The 20757-nt window shown below is 37.6% G+C and overlaps 1 protein-coding gene across 1 annotated transcript in view; it reads right to left on the minus strand.

The window, feature by feature from the left end:
- The window catches only part of LOC127630970 (multiple epidermal growth factor-like domains protein 9), a 47113-nt gene extending 26574 nt beyond the window's left edge, over nucleotides 1-20539 (minus strand). The window contains exons 1-2 of the mRNA XM_052108894.1: nucleotides 19930-20539; nucleotides 11981-12179 (exon numbers count right to left, since the gene is read on the minus strand). Coding sequence (XP_051964854.1) covers nucleotides 11981-12179; nucleotides 19930-20362 — 632 coding nt within the window. The 5' untranslated portion in view covers nucleotides 20363-20539. The remainder of the gene's footprint in view (nucleotides 1-11980; nucleotides 12180-19929) is intronic.
- Between the last annotated feature and the right edge of the window lie 218 nt (nucleotides 20540-20757).

Here is a 20757-nt window from a genome sequence, read left to right on the forward strand (position 1 = left end):
CGTAGCTACTTTCATTACTTGTCACCTGAGTGGAAGCTAATGTGTAAACATGTATTCACCAAACTGTTTTGTTCAGGATTCAGAATTTGGTACCCCCTTCAACCGAACAATTCAAGTCATTGAAAGATTCTCCTGAACTTGTATTGCAGAATGTGGTGTAACACCGCTAACGCTGTTTATCTCTTGACTCGGCAGGTGTAATTGCTTCTTGTTTCACAACCTGCCAATAATTGACTGGCAGAAATAATATAGTCAGAATTTGACTGATACTAAACATACAGTACTGATGATTTTTAAGCTATTTATTGTATTTTTATTTATTCTTTCTACAATATTCGCATTTGCTAAACCTCATTTAAATGCAAATTTTTTATTTAAAAAAATATTTATTGCGTATGATTTTTATTACTGTATTATAGAATTACATTTTTCTACATGGGAAAATGGTCATTAAAATCTGGTCTTATTGATAGGCTTTATTATCTCTTTCTTTCCGCAAAATTAATTTTTTGATTTTAAGTAAAATGTGACACATCCAAGATATTTGCAAATTAAATATCCCATTCACTTTGACTATGGTCTGTTTAAGTTGGTTGCTAAATTTTCCTTTCATTGAAAAGGTGTAGCACCTTCTAAAACAATGTGTATTTGCACCACAATAGGAATGTCACAACCACGGACAAAATATTACAGTTAAAAAAGCACCTCTGTATTGTAAGCTAAATATTCCTTTGAAGTCTTTGGAGAGTTAGTGGATACATTTGCACTTGCTGCGCGAGAGTGTGTGGGTGGGTGTGTGCGTGTATACTGTATGTGGATGTGCATGGTCCGATAGACAGGTTGCCATGGCGATGGCTCAGCACCTCAAGCATTCTGGGGAGTGAGAGTAAGGTGTGACATATATGACCTACAGTATCAATCACATCCTCCTGAGAAACAGAGAAAGATTAAGAACAAGAAAAAGAGACAGAAACACAAACCAAGATGTAAGGCAGAATATTCATTCTGCTTGTTTCCACAGAGAAAGTTTATAAAATGTAAGCTATTGTATGGCTTCAGAAGACTTGGACTATAGTCATGTGAATTAATGTTATGGTAATATTATGTTATTTTTTTTTTGGGAGCTCGTCAGCATTCTGCTAAACTTCTGTGTTCCACTGAAGAAAGAAACTCATACAGGTTTGGAACAACAGTAAATTAAGTAAATAACACATTAAAACAGCCAGAAAAAAGCGTTTTGTAGAGGACGTTAGAGGAGTCAATGAGACTCCCAAACACACATGCACCACACACAGTAGTACACACAAACATAGAGATAATCAAGGTCAGAAAATGATCAATCAAACCCTGTCTAACGCCCTTCCCACTGCATTCAGATTAACTAGCAGACAGACCCTTCATCTGTCTCTCTCTCTAGGCCACAGACAGCTCCCTAAAGCCAGATGCTAAACAGCACAATTCATAAGGGTGGCATGTTTAGCATTTTGTATAAACATGAAACAGGTCGGTGTTTCATAGTAGTTTGCACCATGATGCTTATCTAAATGGACCACCCCATTCTAGAACAATTATTTAGCCTTATATAGTTTTTTTTTTTAAAGCCAAGTGTTAGAATAAAAAACACCTCTGTGTATATGTAAATTTGGTAAATATGGCTTATAAAGACTACATTGTAATAAACAGGCCAACGAAAATGAGGCTAGCAAAAGATGCAGGTTGTTTTTTGTCATAATACCACTTAAAATACTTGGGATACTAGAAAAGAACCTATCCAACCATTAACTAGATCTCAGATGTGTGAGCTTGGCATTATGAAATTGACAGGTCATTTGTAATATGATACACTGGCATAAAAGATTCACGGCACATGGTAATTCACAAAAAAACATTTCACACTTGGGTTATAATGTGGATTTGAATGCATAATAGTTGGTTCACAACCAGTAATCCCTAAATACACAATACTATTCACAAAATAGCCAAAAACCATCCAAATTAGACAGAGATAACAATAAGACTGCATTAATAAAATTATTATTATTACTTGTGAGTGAACTGCGATTGTTTGATTTGTAAAAACCCTTGCGCTTCACACATTTAAACTGCTTGTTCAAATAAAAACACTTTAGAAGCTGACACTGAACAGCATTAGTCAGATTCTAAGCCATATAAACTATATATGACATACTGTAGTTAACATATGAACTAGCACACGCCAATGCAGCAGTCTTGAACTTTATACATCACAATCAAATCACCAGGAGATTCTTGAATCATTTGGATTTGTTGTTTGTGGGTGTACGAGTGTATGCTCAAAGGAAAATACAGTGAGGAAAATAAGTATTTGAACACCCTGCTATTTTGCAAGTTCTCCCACTTAGAAATCATGGAGGGGTCTGAAATTGTCATCGTAGGTGCATGTCCACTGTGAGAGACATAATCTAAAAAAAAAAATCCAGAAATCACAATGTATGATTTTTTAACTATTTATTTGTATGATACAGCTGCAAATAAGTATTTGAACACCTGAGAAAATCAATGTTAATATTTGGTACAGTAGCCTTTGTTTGCAATTACAGAGGTCAAACGTTTCCTGTAGTTTTTCACCAGGTTTGCACACACTGCAGGAGGGATTTTGGCCCACTCCTCCACACAGATCTTCTCTAGATCAGTCAGGTTTCTGGGCTGTCGCTGAGAAACACGGAGTTTGAGCTCCCTCCAAAGATTCTCTATTGGGTTTAGGTCTGGAGACTGGCTAGGCCACGCCAGAACCTTGATATGCTTCTTACAGAGCCACTCCTTGGTTATCCTGGCTGTGCTTCGGGTCATTGTCATGTTGGAAGACCCAGCCTCAACCCATCTTCAATGCTCTAACTGAGGGAAGGAGGTTGTTCCCCAAAATCTTGCAATACATGGCCCCGGTCATCCTCTCCTTAATACAGTGCAGTCAGCCCTGTCCCATGTGCAGAAAAACACCCCCAAAGCATGATGCTACCACCCCCATGCTTCACAGTAGGGATGGTGTTCTTGGGATGGTACTCATCATTCTTCTTCCTCCAAACACGGTTAGTGGAATTATGACCAAAAAGTTGTATTTTGGTCTCATCTGACCACATGACTTTCTCCCATGACTCCTCTGGATCATCCAAATGGTCATTGGCAAACTTAAGACGGGCCTTGACATGTGCTGGTTTAAGCAGGGGAACCTTCCGTGCCATGCATGATTTCAAACCATGACGTCTTAGTGTATTACCAACAGTAACCTTGGAAACGGTGGTCCAGCTCTTTTCAGGTCATTGACCAGCTCCTCCCGTGTAGTTCTGGGCTGATTTCTCACCTTTCTTAGGATCATTGAGACCCCACGAGGTGAGATCTTGCATGGAGCCCCAGTCCGAGGGAGATTGACAGTCATGTTTAGTTTCTTCCATTTTCTAATGATTGCTCCAACAGTGGACCTTTTTTCACCAAGCTGCTTGGCAATTTCCCCGTAGCCCTTTCCAGCCTTGTGGAGGTGTACAATTTTGTCTCTAGTGTCTTTGGACAGCTCTTTGGTCTTGGCCATGTTAGTAGTTGGATTCTTACTGATTGTATGGGGTGGACAGGTGTCTTTATGCAGCTAACGACCTCAAACAGGTGCATCTAATTTAGGATAATAAATGGAGTGGAGGTGGACATTTTAAAGGCAGACTAACAGGTCTTTGAGGGTCAGAATTCTAGCTGATAGACAGGTGTTCAAATACTTATTTGCAGCTGTATCATACAAATAAATAGTTAAAGAATCATACATTGTGATTTCTGGATTTTTTTTTTTAGATTATGTCTCTCACAGTGGACATGCACCTACGATGACAATTTCAGACCCCTCCATGATTTCTAAGTGGGAGAACTTGCAAAATAGCAGGGTGTTCAAATACTTATTTTCCTCACTGTACGTTCAGCATGCAGCAGTAGGAGAAACCTCATTAATGTTTCAGGGACCCAGGAGCAGATCAGCTTCATATTAACTAGGTCAGTTTTTCTGAACGAATGCCAGCCCCCTACCCCCACCCCCTTTTAGATGCCATCATTCTCCTGCCTGTTTCCTTCACAACCATGACAACCGTGGAATCAGGAACTGGACTGCTGTAAACCTTGCCTGTTGCTTTGAAAGAGGTAGGCTAGAGTTCGGAATTGCATTCAACCATTCTAGCCATACTATTTCTGTCATTGATGCATATGGCAGAAGTAGTAAGAGTATTATGGGTAGTATGCCATTCTGAACTCAGGTGTAGACTTAAGGCCCACATACATGCCAAACGAATTTGAAGAACGAATTGGTGTGATGTAATTTAAAATAAAATCTTAAAGTGTTTTTGAATTTGTTTCAGTGGTTCACAACAGCTCGCCAGTGCGGCTGTTGTGAACCTTCTTACTGCCATTTGTCCTCATCATCTATAGGTGTGACCTGATGCTCCACCTACTTTAAGGCCAACAACTAATTCCCATTAAGTCAGTTAAGATCAGTCAACATGAATGCATTGGGGTACAGTTATTAGCAAGCTGGTGTAGATTTACTTACATCTGTAAGATAGTTCGCATAGATACATTTTCCAAAAACATGCCATGCATTTTATTGTTTAATTAGTCTACAAAAGGAAACAAATATACTCAAATACTCTTAAAAGCCCACTCATTCATATGATGTCTGCAGCCAAAAACCATTTAAACATCTGACCAAACTAAAACATGCCTATCATCATTATTTTGTGTATATTCTACCCATTAACACTCTTCTATTGACTTTTATTGGCCCATCTTTTCTGAAGTAACAGTGTCATTATAAATTACAATAACTGAGCGTAATTGGTGCAAATTATGGCTGTTTATAGCATGTTAGTGCATTAGCGCCATTAAAGCAAAAGGTAAACATTACAAATTACACATTATCTGCTTATATCTTACTTTAAATCATCATTAAGCAGTTAAAACAGCTTCTTTTACTGATCTAACATGAATTCTACTAATAGACATGACATGGTGTCATTGATAACACATTTTAATTCCACATTGGTTAAGGCTTTACATGTAGTCTTGTGCATCTTTATATTTAAATGCAACTCCAAAAACCTCCCTCATCGGTGTGGCCTTTATCTGATTGTTTACAAACAGTATGTTGTTGCTCAGCTGTTTAGAACTTTTTAGTTCTGAGCAAATAACGAAGAAGCACTTCACCATGAGTGTGTGTGCTCCAGGCCTTTAGATGTTTGTGTAAAGAGTAGAAAATGCATGGAAGATCTGGTTTCTTAGCAACTGGTACATTTGTGCAGACATTGATATACAGGCGTACACTAAAGGAGAATGTTCTTTTCTTGCAACATACTTCATTGATTTTTAATCACACTGCACGTTACATGTGTGGTACATTTAATTCTAATACATGGTAGGCCTATTGCAGATATCAGGGCGTGATGTCACAAAGGGAAAATGTCACAACCCTTTTCAAAAATCAAGAGTTCATGGCAAATTTATTGCAATCTTGCGGCAAATTTAACACTGATAATACTCACATGCAAATTAGCTTTGCGGTAAACTTGCAGCAAATTGTCCATTGTTGCCAAAAGTTTGCCGGAGGTTCACAACTAGCGGTGAAGAGCTGCAAACTTCAGACAAACATTTGCGGTGAATCAGAAGCTCATTTTGAAAAAAAAAATAGTGGCAAACTTGTGGCAAATTTGCAGAAAGTTTAGACTTCCTTCACCAAGGAAGTTCAACCGGCCACAGGCGTTGCTAATACATTTCTTCTCAGCAGTCATTGAGTCTGTCCTCTGCACTTCTATCTTGTTTGGTTTAGCTACCAAGTCAGATATCAGAAGACTTCAAAGGATAGTTCGGAGTGCAGAGAAGATTATTAGCGCTCCCCTACCCACCCTGCTAGAACTGTACACATCCAGAGTGACAAAAAGGGCTGGTAAAATAAATCTTGACCCCATTCTCCCAGTACAATTCCTTTTCAAACTGTTGTCCTCTGGCCAGCGCTACAGAGCACTGAGCACCAGAACAGCCAGGCACAGGAACAGATTTAACTGCCCCCAAATACTTTCCTTTTGTCAATACAACCATGTTCAATATTCAATCTATCAATTCCTACTTATATCCATATTTCATTTATATTTTTTAAAATATCCTACCTCTTCTTCAAAACATTACATCACCTGCACACAACTGTATATCTGTATATAAAATATTTGGACCAACTTTATATTAGGTGGCTTTAACTACTATGTAATTAACCATTTGATACAATGTACTTATTATGTACATCCATGCTGTTGCATTGTAATTACATTTAATTACATTTGTAGTTACATTGTTAACTTTACCCCTAACCCTTACCCAACCCTTACCCCAAAACCTAACTACCCACTAATCAAAATCCTTCCCAAACTCCTAATCCTAAATGTACCTACAGTGAGGGAAAAAGAATATATGATCCCCTACTGATATTGTACGTTTGCCCACTGACAAACAAATGGTCAGTCTACAATTTTAATGGTAGATTAATTTGAACAGTGAGAGACAGAATAACAACAAACAAATCCAGAAAAATGCATGTCAAAAGTTTTAGAAATTGAATTGCATATTAATGAGGGCAATAAGTATTCGACCCCTCTGCAAAACATGACTTAGTACTTAGTGGCAAAACCCTTGTTGGCAATCACAGAGGTCAGACGTTTCTTGTAGTTGGCCACCAGGATTGCACACATCTCAGAAGGGATTTTGTCCAACTCCTCTTTGCAGATCTTCTCCAAGTCATTAAGGTTTCGAGGCTGACGTTTGGCAACTCGAACCTTCAGGTCCCTCCACAGATTTTCTATGGGATAAAGGTTTGGAGACTATTGTCATTCTGGAATACCCATCTGAGGGAAGGAGATGGGTGTTCTTGGGGTCATAGGCAGCATTCATCCTCCTCCAAACATGGCGAGTTCAGTTGATGCCAAAGAGCTCGATTTTGGTCTCATCTGACCACAACACTTTCAACCAGTTCTCCTTTGAATCATTCTGATGTTCACTGGCAAACTTCAGATGGGCCTGTACATGTGCTTTCTTGAGCAGGGGGACCTTGCGGGCGCTGCAGGATTTCAGTCCTTCACGGCGTAGTGTGTTACCAATTGTTTTCTTGGTGACTATGTCCCAGCTGCCATGTATACATGTATACATTTGTTTGTATGTATATATGGTTGCATTCTCTTTGCACTGGAAGCTTCTGCCACCATGACAATCTCCTTGTGTGAATAAGCATACTTGGCAATAAAGCTCATTCTGTCATGTGATTTCCTGTTCCCGTCATGTTTCATGTGTTTTGTTCTTATTAGTTCTTATGTTATTCATTCAGTTTTGTTATTGGTTGTCTTGTAATATTGTTCCTGCATGTCTGTATATTTAAACCCTCATGTCTGCCTTTGTTCTTTGTCAGGTATTGTTTATGTAATGTTGCTGTTGATTCGAGTTCATGGTTTTTGTTTATAGTCAAGCTAAGCTACAGTCATAGTTCTTGTTTATAATCTGTTTTGTTTTCTTTTATTGCTTTTATACCTTCATGTTTTTGGATTGCACTTTGTAAATAAAACTGCACATGGGTTTGTCACTTGATCAGTCTCGTTGTGGACTAATTCTGTTCCTCATCTACCAGAAGAATTACAGAATACCTGACCGAGCAACATGAACCCAGCAGTTGCACTCCTGCATCTCCGCCAGGGCAATTGTCCCCTCGAGGACTTTGTGGTGGAATTTAGTAATTTGGCCAATGAGGTTAACTTTAATGATGTTGCTCTGAAGGACATTTTCAGTTTTGGACTAGAGGAGCCAGTCAAGTCTTGTTTGCCTCAAGGCCAAAATTACATAGACTTTGGCAAAACTGATTGATTATGCCCTACTACTGACTAGATCTAACTTCACTCTAGGAGCTGATGAGTATGCCTACAATTAACCACCACCCCTGAGTCCACTAGCACATCAGAGTCCTCCCCTATGCCTGAAGCCTCGGCCATCCCAGAGCCAGCGCATTAACTCGTCACGCCATGATGCCACTTCTGCCTCGTCATGCCATATTGCTATGTTTGCATCATCATGCCATGCTGCCATGTCTGCTTCGTCAAGCCATGTTGTCATGCCTGCCATACCAAACCATGTTGTCACACCTGCCAATCCAAGCCATGTTGTCACATCTGCCTTGTCAAGCCATGTTGTCACATCTGCCTTGTCAAGCCATGTTGTCACGCCTGCCATGCCAATTATGTTGACCCACCATGGGAAGTCACCATGTCTGAATCACGATGCCAAGCCACCTTGTCCCCTGGGTCTCCGCCTCCAGTGGCTCCACCCCCTGGGTCTCCACCTCCAGCTGCTCTGCTCCCTGAGTCTCCACCTTCAGCGACTCCATTGCCAGCTCCACCCTGGTTGCCTAGACCATCGTGGTCTCCAGGGCCCTCTGGTCCCCCATGGTCCAAGCCCAGTCCGGTCCCATTGTGTCCCTGTTTCATGGCCCAAGTCTACCCCTGCCCCAAACTCCACTTCCACCATTGCCCCAAGGAAATAGTTCTTGTTTATAATCTGTTTTGTTTTGTTTTATTGCTTTGATACCTTCAAGTTTTTGGATTGCACATTGTAAATAAAACTGCACTTGTGTTCGTCACTTGATCAGTCTCGTCGTCATCTAGTTCTGTTCCTGATCTACCTGTCTGCACAAAGTTACAGTCTTCAAGTGTTTTCGCAAGAGAGGGGGAGGTTTGTGTGTATTGCACTGTATTGCACTGTGTAATAGTCAAGACGGGGCAGTCTACCTCAGCATTTAACCACTGGAACTATAGAGATAATATCTTTTTTTAAGGAGACACAGGGCAAAACCTTCACTGTGCAATGTAAATTCTACCTTCCAAAAGTGAATGTCCTGTCAACTGTGAAGGATTCTACATTAAATCAAAAGAGGCATTTGGTGGTACGTTTGCATTTTTTTGTGTGTGTTTTTGTTTTTACCTTACATCACAAATCTCAACTCAAACTCAAACACATTTCTTCAATTATTTGAATTATCACTGTGTGTAATATAACCATGTCTTTGAAATCAGACTTTAAAATAGGCACTTCACAGTTTGATTGCAAGCTCATCATATCGCTTCTTATAACAATTATGTCAAGATACATTTTGATATGCTATTATGTTAATTCAAGGCTTATTAATTCACACTGGATGCATATTGGTTGTTATAATGTCCATGAGGAGCACTTGAACACAGTAGGATACCAACATCAGCAGAGCTGCGATTTCACACACGGAACTTTAACGCTACCTGAAACAGGCAGAAAATGAGCCTCCCAAGCACAGTATTATTATTATTAGAAGACGCTTCAAAGCTAAATACGGTGGCCTAATTTGAGTGCTGAAATTGACAGTGGCAAAATGTAGTGTTTTATCAAGGCATCTTGCACGGTTAAGTATTAAACATTTCTCCAATATAAGAGAGTCCTTACTTGAAAGATTTTGGGGAAGTTATAAAACAGATTATAAAATGTGACCTTCATAATGTAATGGTGAACTGGCTTCTTTCATTCTCTCCTCATTTTCTCATCCATCTCCCTTTCAAAATATGGTCATATATATACTCTTTCAATTTCATACTGATATTTCTGAGTGGAAATAAGATCACATCAAATATATTATTATACTTTGAAAACAAAAGTGTCAAATTCTCCTTGGAAAAATGCACTAACTTGGGCTTAATCCTGGCTTTGATCATAGATCCAAAAAGCCAATTACTAGATGGTCTTGTACCATAATAGGCTGGGATCACTACAATCTGCTCCCTGCATGTTTCCAAGTAAATATAGCAAAAACCCCACTAAACAATTAAAGCACAGCAGAAATATGCCAACAGGCAAGTGATTTGTTGCAATAATTTCGCCCATACCAAGTACAAGATATTGGTACCGTCACATTTTTAGTGACCCTATTAGTTCACCCCAAAATTACAATTCTCACATAATTTACTCACCCTCATGCTGTCTCAAACTCATGTGACTTTCTTAGGATGAAAATAAGGTGCATTTCAAACTGTTCTTCTTCGACCAGTGTAGACAGGCAGCACACTGGAGGTGTATTCACTAAATAGGGAGCAAGGGAACATCCTAAATCTTTCCCATGCAGCCAAGTGCATTCACTCCTACAATCCAGTCAAAAGTTCAGTGTCAGGCTGCAGATGATGTTTGCACCACTCAACATGGCTGGCAGACATGGGGGCAATGATAATCAGTACGTACAGTAGGTTCACAATTTATAATGCTAAATTAGATTTTAACATGTTTGGCAGTGATTGGACAATGTTGGCCATATTTTTATCAGAATTAATTATGCTCATTTCTAATTGGTCAAATGCTTCAGCACTGGCTATTACTTGTTTGTGTGACAGAGCGAAGAGAGAACATTGAGATTTTCTCGCCGAAGAAGAAAAAACTTTGTAACATAAAAGTTAAATCTAGTCGAATTAATGTTTTTGTATAGTTTTTCATTTGAGCTATTCCCAATACATATACATATTATTCCAAAGCAGTTTTATAGAAACTCAGCTGTAATGTCTGTAACATCTTAAAACAGGAATAACCAACACTCCTGAAACATAATCTACTATTTGTTTTTTTGTGACTTTCTACAGCTTTCCCAATTTAGACCTGCTGTTCTAATATGAGGATGACAATTTTAATAAAACATTGGGCATGTTTATATGGGGCTACTAGTTAGAGAAATAGAGAAATTAAAAATGCCCACAGCAGTCGGGACTGGGACAAATGGAATTTGTATGAAAACAATCAAAGGGATAGTTCATCCAAAAAATTACATTCTCTCATTATTTACTCACCCTCATGAAATTCACAATATGTATGACTTTCTTTCTTCACAAGAACACATTTAAAGAAAAACTGAAATATATCTTAGCTCAGTATGTCAATGCAAATGCAAGTGAATGGAGATTTCTCTTTTGAAGCTCCAAAAATCACAGACAGTCAGCACAAATGTCATCCATACAACTCCAGTGGTAAAATGAATATCTTCTAAAGCGATACAATAACTTGTGATGCAAAAAAGATACATTTTAAGTACTTTTTTAAACTCTAAATCATGCTTCGGGTCAGCAGCGGTACCTGCGTGACGTAATCATATTGGCATTTGCAACACACGAGAACTGACGCATGTGCGTCACCGCAGGAACAGCAGCGCTGTTTACAAGTGAGGAGGAGGAACGCTGTACAATATCTTGGTTGGTTTTGGTTTAGATCTGTTTTTATCTGTTTCTTTACTCACAACTTTACTCAACTGAGTGGAGAACCTAAGATTACATCGGTATCACGGCAAGACGAATACGTCACAAGAGAGACTGACTGGACTCCATCCTCTTGTGCATCTTACCAGAAGCGTTGGATTATAGTACTTGTATAGTACTACATATGCGTCAGTTCTCGTGTGTTTCAAATGCACACGTGTACTGTTGCTCACCGGAAGCATGATTTAGAGTAAAAAAAAGTACTTAAATATTGATATTTTTTGCAACAAAAGTGATCACATCGCTTTAGAAAACATTAATTTAACTGCTAGTGTTGTATAAATGACATTTATGCTGTTTGTGATTTTTGGAGCTTCAAAAGAGAAATCTCCATTCACTTGCATTTTAAATATTTTTCTATTTTTCATACACACCTGGGGCATCATGTGAGTGAGTAAATAATGAGAGAATTATACATTTTGGGTGAACTATCCCTTTAAGAAGACACCAAATATGGTAAGAAAATCATTTTATTAAAATAAAATCAATTGTCTGAGCAGAAACCCCAAAAGTTCAAGTTTTTTTTAATATTATATATCTTTCACTTTTCAACTACTGTAAATATGTAAACTAAAAAAAACTAAAAAAACTAAAAACATCCACAGCAACATTCCCACAACGCCTCTTACCTGTCACAGCTTGAGCTGACTGCGCCAAATGAGTCGCATGCGCAGTGGAGACATCCAATTGTGCCATTGGTGAAGTAATCTTCCTCACACTCCTCACAGTCCAGCCCAGTGAATCCCAGCATACAGTCACACTGACCCGTCTCACGGTCACACTCGTCAGGGTCCGACACACCCTCTCCACTGCAGTTACACACTAGCTCTTCATAGGAGACACAGAGAAAGTATTTCTTATGCATTTTTGGTCACCAAAGGCTGCTAATATTCAGTTCATCAAATATTTATATAAAACGCAGAGGTGTATAGTAATGAAGTACAAATCCTAATCTTTTTGTTACTTTTGCGACTGACAGCTGTACATGCATAAATGCTTCCAGTTCGGCGATAGTGATGTGAGATTCACTGAAAGAATCATTTGAGCCAAATGTTTTTAAATTTGATCCCTTTGAACTGAACAACAATATAAAAAAGCAGTGTGAATGATTTGTTTTGCAAATCACGAATCTGAATCAAAATCACAAGCGAAGCGCTCACCAGATTCAGATGTGTTCCGTCCTCTGTCTCCACTGGGGAAGACAAGAAACTGCTGTACATGCATAAGTTTAAATGTGAGTTTAAATGTATATATTGTTTTGACTAATTAAATGTATAAGTTTAGGCTTAAACATTATGAAAGCTGTTAAATAATAAAAGTATGTGCGATCAGTCTCCCGCCTTTCCAGGAGACCTGTTCATATAAAAGTCAATCACATGCATTTACATTTTACATTTAACAAAGTATGATGTTTAGGGGCATAGATTCAACAATCAAGTATTTATGCTCCCTTAACATACTTTTTGTAGCTTGAAATGTCTGGCAACCATTAATATGCATTCAGTTGACCTATAGAGCTGAAATATTCTTCTAAAAATCTCTGTATGTGTTCTGCAGATGAAAGTCATACACATGTGGGATGGCAAGAGGGTGAGTAAATGATGAGCACCACCAATCAAATAAGTTGCCATGGGTTTAATGAACTATTCCATAATTTATGCAATTTACTTGTAATTTTGATACTTAAGTAAATTTAATTTCAGTTACTTTAATACTTTTACTTAAGTTGTTTTCTCTTGAGCTACTTTTACTTGAGTCAACTTCCATGAAGATATCTTTACTTTTACTCAAGTATGGCAAATGGGTACTTAATACAACACTGATAAAACACAGACAAGGTCACCCCATAAGTCTGGTATTTCTTATGTCTTTTGTTTTAGACACTGCAAGCAATGTAGAAAGCCATGGTGAACTGCTCTTTATCACATTTCTCTTTCATGGCCGCTATGCCTCACTCCTCCATCTTGATCTCTGCCAGCTATAACGAATGACTCCCTCTAGCCTGATTCTTTGATAGCTCATTAAGTTGATATTAGACTGTGAGAGCTTACATCTTTAGTATGCAGGAGAGAATGTAAGACAACAGAGAAAGAATGTATAGACTTGACAGGGAATTAGTTGTTTTGAGTTAAAGGGTTATGATACGTCTTTCCAAACTGAATGACTTTCTTTCTTCTGTGGAACACAAAATAACAATTTTTGTATTGGAACCTAAAGCCATGATATTGTAGGCCTTGTGTGTGTTTGTTTACATTTGAATTTTTTGACAGTTGGAGTTTAAATTAACGAACATTCTGTCTATTAAAGTCTATGGAATTTTTCAGATTTTTCATTCTCCATTTTCATAAAACATTTGATACAGAACAGTTTGAAGGTCTGTGCCATATTTGGTAGATGTAGCTTGAAAGCTGTAGGAGCAGTTACAACAGAGATTATTTAGCAGAGATGGGCTGCTTCTATTAAAATAAATGGGAGAAATTGGAACGCTCAACCAAGGAGCTCCGAGCGCCCAACGGTAAATGGATGTAGAAAGGAAGTCCCGCCTTATAGTTAAAAGATCCAATACCATTTAGATACAGACATCACCTGTCAATCAACTCTGGAATGTGCATGCACACTAGATATACAAGCCAGGAAAATTTGGTTTTTTATCATAATATGAGGTAAAGAATCACAATTTATGTTGCCAGTATTGTCAGATTTTATGGCTGATTTGAAATATGTTCTTTGATTGTAATCTTGACCAACCCTTTTTGAGATTTTGGTCTTTCTTCATTTAAGTGGATAGGAGCTGTCCTGGCATGACTGGAACAGCCTTCCGAGAGCATTCCAAAGATGGACGAAAGTTGACTGACTTGCTAGAAAGACTTTGGTTTCAATTGATAATTTTGGTGTTGTCTGTAAAATAACAGCATGTATGTAAAATAATAGCATGTTGGCTTCATCAAGCCAAATAATTAACAGTATTTTGTGATTATTAGCCACCAATACCAGCTTTTGAAACTATCAGATAACGTCAAAACTGTTCACTTTTGCCATTATGAATAATCTTATCTTTTAATTTGTATTCATCAAGGTCCTAATAAATAGAAAAAATCAATAGATAGTAGTAGCCTAATTTTTATTTCGGAAGAATTCAATGCACTAAATAAAAGAAATAAGCATTACCCTTATGGCTAAGTAATATATAAACCATTATGTGTTAAATGTACAGCAAAAGCATCTATGTTGTGATATATATCCTACTGTGATATAAAATTACCAATACTGTGACACTGCTCACCCCTAATTCAATATAATGATTTATCTATTGGCCTTTTAATTGAAAATGCTTTTTTTCTGAATTACTTGTTTTGGCAAAATCTATAATTGGTTGACCTCTGATCAATGCACTCAGTCACATCAATTAAAGAATACTTTTAGTGTAATGTCAACAATAACAATGACAATGGCATGCTCAGCAAGGGTTTAATGCATTGGACTAAAGATTCTTTACACAGCAGTGATCTATATTTTTAGGAATAGTTCTTTTAGGAATAGAACTTTCTTTGAATGCCTCCATCATACCTCTATCCCCAAGAACCGATTTACTGCAGCGGGTCACCCAGAGGGGCACCTGCTGAGGGAAAAACATAATTTGTATGCAGAGACCTACACACCTTCTGACACACAGAGCTGTGGAGTGTGTACGTAAACACCTTCTGCTCCTGAGGGGGGCTGTGGAGGGTTTTGGTTAAGAGGCTTACATATCCCAGTCTGAAAGATTATACATACATCCATGTAAATGAGGGTGCCTACCAGACTCATCTATTTATGACAATATTATGAAAATATTCAATTTGATAGCGCAAGATTACAACGGAGCCATCCAAGAGGATGAACCTTTGATGGGAGGTCCATTTTTTGTCGTGGCTTCATTTACTAACACAGCCTTGGAATGATAATGAACTGCAAGTGAATAAAAAAAACATAAACACAGTGATTTGTTTTACTGCAATTGTATAAAAGGGAGCTGTTCAACGTTAGCTATGAATGAAGACAAGCCAACCCCTGGATATCAGAGAACAAAAGAAATAACACATGACAAGGTGTCTGGCATATGTGTGTTCAAATCCATATCACTTAGTGTGTCGATATAGATGTTTCAGAATTCCATTGGAAGCAAACATATTCCGCTGTCTATTAGTTTCAATGGGACTGGCATTAGTCCCACAACTCCATTAAAAAAGCTCCAGTGCAGGGGTAAACAGAGTTCACTGTGCTATCTAATGCACAGCTGCTAGGATGTAGGTCAAACTCTCTCACCTCTGAAATCATACGTACCATAATGCATTTATCTGCTTCCATTAGAATATTTCAGACTTTACGGTTAAATGCCTGTTTGGCTAAATGCCTCTACACAGTATCAAAATAAGAGTGGCAAAAAGCAAATGCAGCTTTTTGTATTAGATTAAGAAATAGTTTCAGATAATATGTAACGTGTGATAAATGATACGATTCATATGATATGTGTTTTTCACTCCATCTGCGTGGATTAATGTAACGGTTCCATTGATAACCAAGAGTACATTTAATGTAAAGGTGCTATGAAGTGTGTTCACTGAGAGAACATTCTCAGATAAGACAGTAAGCCTTGATTGTTCATTTACATTTACATTTATTAATTTGGCAGACACGTTTATCCAAAGCAACTTACAAATGAATTGTGGGAAATATTTGCTTGTCTACTTCAACTGGTTGGCCATGACTAGAAATCGACCAATATTGATTTTTAATGGCCAATACGATACTGATTATTTTTGTGTTTAAGTGTCTGATAATCAATATGCATAATCGATTTATAATTCTTGTGTTTTTTCTGCTTTTAGGTACATTAACAACTAAATCATTTATCACTAATCTCTGGTAAACTGCTTTTCAAAACTATTATTGAGTACGATCTACAGATAATTAATTTGACTAGTTTTAGTTGCAATATACAAACCGATAGCCGATTAAGTGGAAAATTGTAAATATTGGTTAAAAATATCAGGTGATGTAGATCGCAAAGCATGATGGAATTATACAAAAATACCAAATAAGTCAAATGTTTTACTCTCGTTGTGGAATAAGTGGAGCCAGAGCTGCCATTCAGCTTGAGCAAAACTTGCATGTCGAGCATAATTAAAGGAAACACCCCGACGTTAAATCTTTAATGCAGTTATATTTAATGCATTATAGTTTTATTTAAGGTCAAATAATATGGAAGCAGGTCATGTAAATAACTACAAACTCTGAAACTGGTATTTCCGGTCAGTGCTTCCTCTATGCGTTGCGCGAAGTGTCCCGATCTAAGGGGGGATATTAAAGCTGCACTTAAACACCCGTCCCTCGAGTGCATGCACTAGCTGTACATTTTTTATTTGTTTTTGTTTTGGCTTGTTTTCCCATATAAATATCTAAAACTCCTTTAAAAAAAAAAATAATTTTATTAGCAGCTAAACTGCAAAAGAAAAAAGAAATTATTTGAGAATGTTGAATATAATATAAAAAAATATTTTAAAATATCTAAAAATCCTTTAAAAAAGATGCATTCACCTGAGAAGCAGCATATAAGATATTTATACTTGCTTTTAGAGAATAGATCTTGAATAAAATTATATTTTGTCTTTACTGCACTCGCAGAGTTATAACCAAGTGAAAAAATACATGTAAATACAAAATACACTTACTGTATATTTAAGATACATTCTCTTAAAGCAAGTCTAAATATCTTATATGTTCCTTCTCAAGTAAATTTATCTTGTTTTAAGGATTTTTAGACTATTTTAAATGGAAACCAACACAAAAACACTTGATAAAATCATGATTTTGTGCAGTGAATATTTTACTAAATTAAACTTAATAAAAAGTATTTTTTCCTTTAATTCAATGAATTTCATTTAGAGGCATTTTTAAAAGATGATTTTGTCCTCTTTATTGTTAGTAAGCATGTTAAATACAACCTTTTAAGTCGGGCACAAGCTGAATCGGTTAAGAGCTAATGATTAATTGTTGCAATAATCGCACGAATAGTAAAATAATTGTTTTATTATTCATTAGATTAGTTGATTATCAAAATAATAATTAGTTGCAGCCCTAAAGGACATTTTGTTTATTTTTGCAAGACAAACAATTTTGGTATATTGTGTTGCATCACCACTTTATTGTCCATTGTAAAATCTGGGTCCTAAAGCAAAAAAAGTTGAAAACAACTGATCTAAATGTTTTCCTTAGCTCCTTCTGTATCCTAATAAAGGCAGGCTTAGACACAGTCCCATGTTTTAGATTTGTGGACATTGTTTCCAGATTATAACTGTGGGTCATAATGTATAAACATCTACATCTATACTGTGTAAAATCACCAGGGGTCAATTACCCTTTTGTCAGTGCACTGGTGGTAACTGTCAGTTTTGTTGTCTTGGGGATTTAGCATTATTATGGAAAAGTAGGCCAAGTCTATAGTTATTTCCATAAAAACAATTGGTTTACCCAAAAGACCACTGCAAGATTAATGTAGTCCTCCCTCTAAATAGCAGTGTGACCTGATTAATTTACAAATGAACACAATGGGTAAGCCCAGGTCATTCCTTCTTACCAGCTATTTGTACCATACTATTGAAGATTTTTTAATAAGAATGTACTGTAAAAAAACACAGCTGGATATATTCCTGAAAATGCTGGCTGATGGTAGTAAGATAACATAGATCCTGAACTCCTTCATGGCAGGGGTAAAGCAAGGGCCGATAGATCACTGACTACTGTAGCGAGGACACAAACAGCCTGCAACTCAATACATGAAGAGCCAGTATGATCACATTATAATATGATTTACCACATTATAGGAATGGACAAGTACATAACCAGTTTTATACATCAGTGTTGGATGTGCATGGCATGTTGTATCACATGGTATGTAAATAAAGACAATTAAAGGTCAAGTTTTAACATTAATTAATTAATTTGGATGGATGGATGGATGGATGGATGGATGGATGGATGGATGGATGGATGGATGGAAAGAAAAAATAAAGGAAGGAAGGAAAGATGGAACTAATGACTGAAGAATGGCAAGAAAAAGAAAAAAGGTTGAAGGCAGATTGGATGGATGGATGGATGGATGGATGGATGGATGGATGGATGGATGGATGGATGGCAAGAAAAAGAAAGGAATGAAGGAACTAATGGATGAATAGGTGGAAAATGAAGGAACTTATGATGAATGGATGGATTGATAGATGGATGGATGGATGGATGGATGGATGGATGGATGGATGGAAAGAAAAAAGAAAGGAAGGAAAGAAGGAACTAATGATTGAAGAATGGATGGATGCATGGATGGATGGATGGATGGATGGATGGATGGATGACACAGAAAAGAAAAAATGGTTGAAAGCAGGTTGAAAGAATGAATTGATAGATGGATGGAAAGAAAAAGAAAGGAAGGAAAGAAAGAAGGAAACAACTAATGATTGAAGAATGGCAAGGATATGAAAGGAAGGAACAAATGGTTGAAGGCAGATTGGATGGATGAATTGATAGATGAATGAATGGAAAAAAAAGAAAGGAAGGGAAGATGGAACTATTGATTGAAGAATGGATGGATGGCAAGAAAAAGAAAGGAATGAAGGAATTAATGGATGGATAGGTGGAAAATGAAGGGAGGAAGGAACTTATGATTAAATAATGGATGGATGGATGGATGGATGGATGGATGGATGGAAAGAAAGAAAAAAGAAAGGAAGGAAAGAAGGAACTAATGATTAAAGAATGGATGGATGGATGGATGGATGGCACAGAAAAGAAAAGAAGGAAAGAAAAAATGGTTGAAAGCAGGTTGAAAGAATGAATTGATAGACGGATGGAAAGAAAAAGAAAGGAAGGAAAGAAAGAAGGAAGGAACTAATGACTGAAGAATGGCAAGGTAATGAAAGGAAGGAACAAATGGTTGAAGGCAGATTGGATGGATGAATTGATAGATGAATGAATGGAAAAAAGAAAGGAAGGGAAGAAGGAACTATTGATTGAAGGATGGATGGATGGCAAGAAAAAGAAAGGTATGAAGGAACTAATGGATGGATGGATAGAAAAGGAAGGAACTTATGATGGATGGATGGAAATGTCTAATGATTCACAGATGGATGACACGAAAAAAGAAAGGAATAAATGAAACAAATGGTTGAAAGCAGGTTGGATGAATGAATTGATATATGGATGGAAAGAAAAAAGACAGACAGACAGATAGACAGATAGATAGATAGATAGATAGATAGATAGATAGATAGATAGATAGATAGATAGATAGATAGTGTGCTGACTGCTGACGAATCTATACCTCATCAATATATCATGTTGCATGGCTATGACTGCTAATGAAGTGATTTCAGAGAGACAGACGGCAGACTGCAGCGGAGAGCGTGCAGGAATGATGGTTTAGAACAGAAAATAATTCAAATATCTGTTCATAAAGCACAATGCAGGAAAGGTTTGATGATCCTTTCTAAAGGATTATCAAACTGGACATTTAACTGACATTCGTTGTTTATTTATTTTAACTCACCTTGAGAATTGTCAGATGTTGTCCTGAGATCGGGCACGGCTTTATTATCAAATATCTGCGACGTTTTCTTCCGCGTTTCAGGAAAACTGTGCTTTCTCCGATCAAATGCGCCCACATAGCTGGGATTAGACAGCGATGGGGTGATGGGGTCTGTTGGTGGTGTTTCAATGGTGGTGGCTGCTGATGCGGCGACATTTATCGGTTTTCTGTTGGATGCGATCGTGGGCGCGGGTGTTAATGCGACAATACCGAGCAGGTACACAGGAAACCCGTTAGCGCTTGTATTTAGATGCTCTTCGGCGATTTCACGAGATTTCCTTATTAAAGGCAGCGCATCGTAGGAATGAAGCGCCTCGGATAAATCCATGCACACGAACACGATGAATGGGAAAGCCGGAGATGTAAACATCATTAAGGCAAGCCACCACATCATAATTATCTCAACGCTCCATGAAAACCTCCTCGAAACGGACTTCGCAAGGCCTCCGTCCTCTAATTTCCATCAGGTTATTCCAGACCAGGTGGTTTCCAAGCCGCACCGATGTTGCCTACTCCATCATGTTCGAGAGAGACTCTTTTTTTTCTTTAATGGCTATAAACTGACTGCAAGGTGCTTGATCCTCGCCGACCTGTAGTAGTAACGCAGCGCATTAGAGTGACACACTTGCTGACCAATCAGAATGCAGTGAGGCTTAACCGTTGAATGCAAATGTGTGTGATTTCTCTCCGCTTAAGAGACGGTGAGAATTCTGATTGGATAAAATCAGGTGCGTCGAAACCTCGTTGTGAGAAGATGGTCTGTTCATGCTGTCAGACGATCATAAAAAT

The sequence above is a fragment of the Xyrauchen texanus genome, chromosome 37 (assembly GCF_025860055.1).
Source record: "Xyrauchen texanus isolate HMW12.3.18 chromosome 37, RBS_HiC_50CHRs, whole genome shotgun sequence".
Classification (NCBI taxonomy): Eukaryota; Metazoa; Chordata; class Actinopteri; order Cypriniformes; family Catostomidae; genus Xyrauchen; species Xyrauchen texanus.